General features: G+C 56.4%; 1 protein-coding gene across 1 annotated transcript in view; it reads right to left on the reverse strand.

The window, feature by feature from the left end:
• The window catches only part of LOC104511691 (phosphatidylinositol 4-phosphate 5-kinase type-1 alpha-like), a 10,224-nt gene extending 8,541 nt beyond the window's left edge, over nt 1-1,683 (reverse strand). The window contains exons 1-2 of the mRNA XM_010154406.1: nt 1,642-1,683; nt 841-930 (exon numbers count right to left, since the gene is read on the reverse strand). Of these exons, the coding sequence (XP_010152708.1) occupies nt 841-930 (90 nt within the window). The 5' untranslated portion in view covers nt 1,642-1,683. The remainder of the gene's footprint in view (nt 1-840; nt 931-1,641) is intronic.
• Between the last annotated feature and the right edge of the window lie 960 nt (nt 1,684-2,643).

The raw sequence follows: 2,643 nt of genomic DNA on the forward strand, positions 1-2,643 counted from the left end.
ACAGGTTGCCCAGAGAAGCTGTGGATGCCCCATCCCTGGAAGTGTCCAAGGCCAGGATGGATGAGGCTTGTAGCAACCTGGTCTAGTGGAAGGTGTCCCTGCCCATGGCAGGGGGGTTGGAACCGGATGGTCTTTAAGGTCCAACCTAAACCATTCCATGATTCCATGATTCCAGCTGTCTAACCTTCTACCTCGGAACTGGCTGCGAAGCCAAGAGCTGGATCCCAACCCTGGAGACACAGGCACTCCCAGAAAGGGCAGTATAACAAAAGGCAGCTTATGTGGAAACACCATTGGAATTCCCCCCTCCCACTCCGACACCGATGGACAGGTGAAGGTACAGCCAATTCCAAGGTTTCCTTCCAGAAGCTTTGCCTACACAACGCGGTGACACACCCCCACCGAGCTGTCACCCCTTGAATCCACATCCCGGATGTCAACCTCACGCCAGAGAAGGTCAGCTCATTCTCAGGAAGCCCAATGAACTGGAAGCAGCATCCACAAAATGCCCATGTTTCCAGGCTTTTTACAAACACCCAAACAATCTCCCCTTTGTAAAGCAAATTCCAGCAACGCCCCAAGACGTAAAGAGCCCAGAGGGCCCCCAACAAGCCAGGAGAGGCCTCGGAAGCGCGGTTAATGGGCAGAGCTTAATAATAATCCTCTTTAGGAGGTGACAGACGAGAAGCTAAGCAGCACACCCTGGAGTCCTTCGCTTCCTTCCCTCCGAGATCTTCCCCAGTGACTGTCACAGACGTTTCCTGCTGTCTAAGGCCCAACCGCTCCAGGCAGCGCTCACAGAGAACAACAGTCAGATGAGCTGTGCAAGAGGCAACTTACTTTTTTATAGGTGGTTTCGCCCGTAGAGTCCACTCCTCTGTGTCCTTTCTTTATCGTCTGCGAGCCTGGCTGCCCGGAAGAACCTGGCATCTGGGATTGGAAGAAAAGGTAAGAACCAAGGGTGGAAACCCTGACGTCCCAGCAGCCGCCCAGAACCAGCTGGTGCAATCTGGCCACTCTCAAAGATAGAGCCTGCGAAGTGCTGACACCACGGGTCCCCCCACAAACGTGCCAAGGGGATAAAATGTGCAAAACGGGACTGAAATGCCTCCAGAGAGCCTACTGGCTGCTCCGAGAGTGCGGGCAGATGCCTGCTTGGAGAGAAACACCTTCACGCAAGGCCACCCGGCAGGGTGTGCTGCTGTCTCACCACAGGCACCTCGGCTCCAAGCAGGTGTGGACCGACCGCCGCCCGTCACCGTGCTTTCTGCCCGTACGGCCAAGTCTTGGAGGAGATGTTTTAGGAAGATGGCAAATTCCACCCTGATTCATGCCCCAGGAGCTCGCTCAACTCGCCGCCCTCCAGCACCCGCGGCTGGTAAACGGTGTCTCCTAGTCAAACCGAGTCTCGCTGGGGGCAGATCCACGCGGTGTTTTGGGGGCAGAATGGTTCAGTTTCAGGATAAGCTGTGTTTTTTAGTGTAGGTTCTCTTTGTAGAAGCGCTCTGCCCTCCCACATCTGCAACTTACTGTGCCACTGCCTGGGATACCCTGAACCGGCCTCCCTTTTTCCAGTCTCCCGCCTGGCATCGGGCACTCTCCCCACCAGCGAACAAACCAGCTCCTCGCTCAGGAACTTACCTCGGGGGTGAGCGATTTTTTGAAAGTAGATGATCCTGTCAAAATAAAAAAAGCCACAGTCAGACAGGGTTAATCACCGTGAGGCATCACAAAAAAGCCTCATGCACCCCCTTGGTTTAAGGCTTCTGAAACAAGCCCTGACTCATGGCTGATTTCTTCCCAGCTTCTCCTCTTACAGCAACAGGGAATGTTTGTCGAGCCATGAGGAAATGCTATCCCGCTCCCCGGCCAAACTCAGTTTTGTGCTGACGCTGCTCAGCTGGCTCCTGCTCCACCAGCCGCGCAGGCCCAGCCTCTGCGGTGGGATCGGCACCTTCCCTGCGTCCGACGGAGCCGTAGGCTCCGCAGGATCATCGCCATCTGTTCATTAGCACTGGGAGGGCCACGTGCAGATGCGCTGACCACGCACAGACCTCTTATTAACCCTTTAACTTGCAGCCAAGCCCGGGGCCTTCCAGAACTACCGCGGCGTTAAATATCTGCGAGACTTGGGTTCCCAGCTCGGGCTTTCTTGGATGCAGGAAGGAAAAAAACCCAGCGATTAGATGACAAGGCGGCTCTGCGATGTCTGTCCGTGCCGCAGAGCCAGACCCAGAGGAAGGTGGGTGAGGCCGAGAGCCCCCAGGACAGAGAGGCTGCCCCCGGGGCGGGCAGCGCATCAGGTCGTGCCATGCTTTCTGCCTCCAGCCCAGACAAGCAGTCAACCTCTTCCACTGGGTTTTAGTTTCTGCTCCAGACACAGCAGATCACTTCCTTTATGCTGGAGCCATGACCACGTAAAACCGCCCCCACCCAGCAGCAACACCCCCACCGCATCGCAGGGTAAGCGCAGGGTCCTCCCACGGCCCAAACCTGGTTGACCACGTTAAGCACTAACACACAGAATCCTTCAGGGCCCACCCACCGCTCGGCAGAGAAGCCCCCTCCTCACGCCTCTTACACCCCGTGAGGACTCGCGCCACGACTTCATCCAGCGCTACGGCTCCCTTTCAGGGAAAGGAA

This window comes from Eurypyga helias, unplaced genomic scaffold, assembly GCF_000690775.1.
Source record: "Eurypyga helias isolate BGI_N326 unplaced genomic scaffold, ASM69077v1 scaffold12976, whole genome shotgun sequence".
In the NCBI taxonomy this organism is placed as follows: Eukaryota; Metazoa; Chordata; class Aves; order Eurypygiformes; family Eurypygidae; genus Eurypyga; species Eurypyga helias.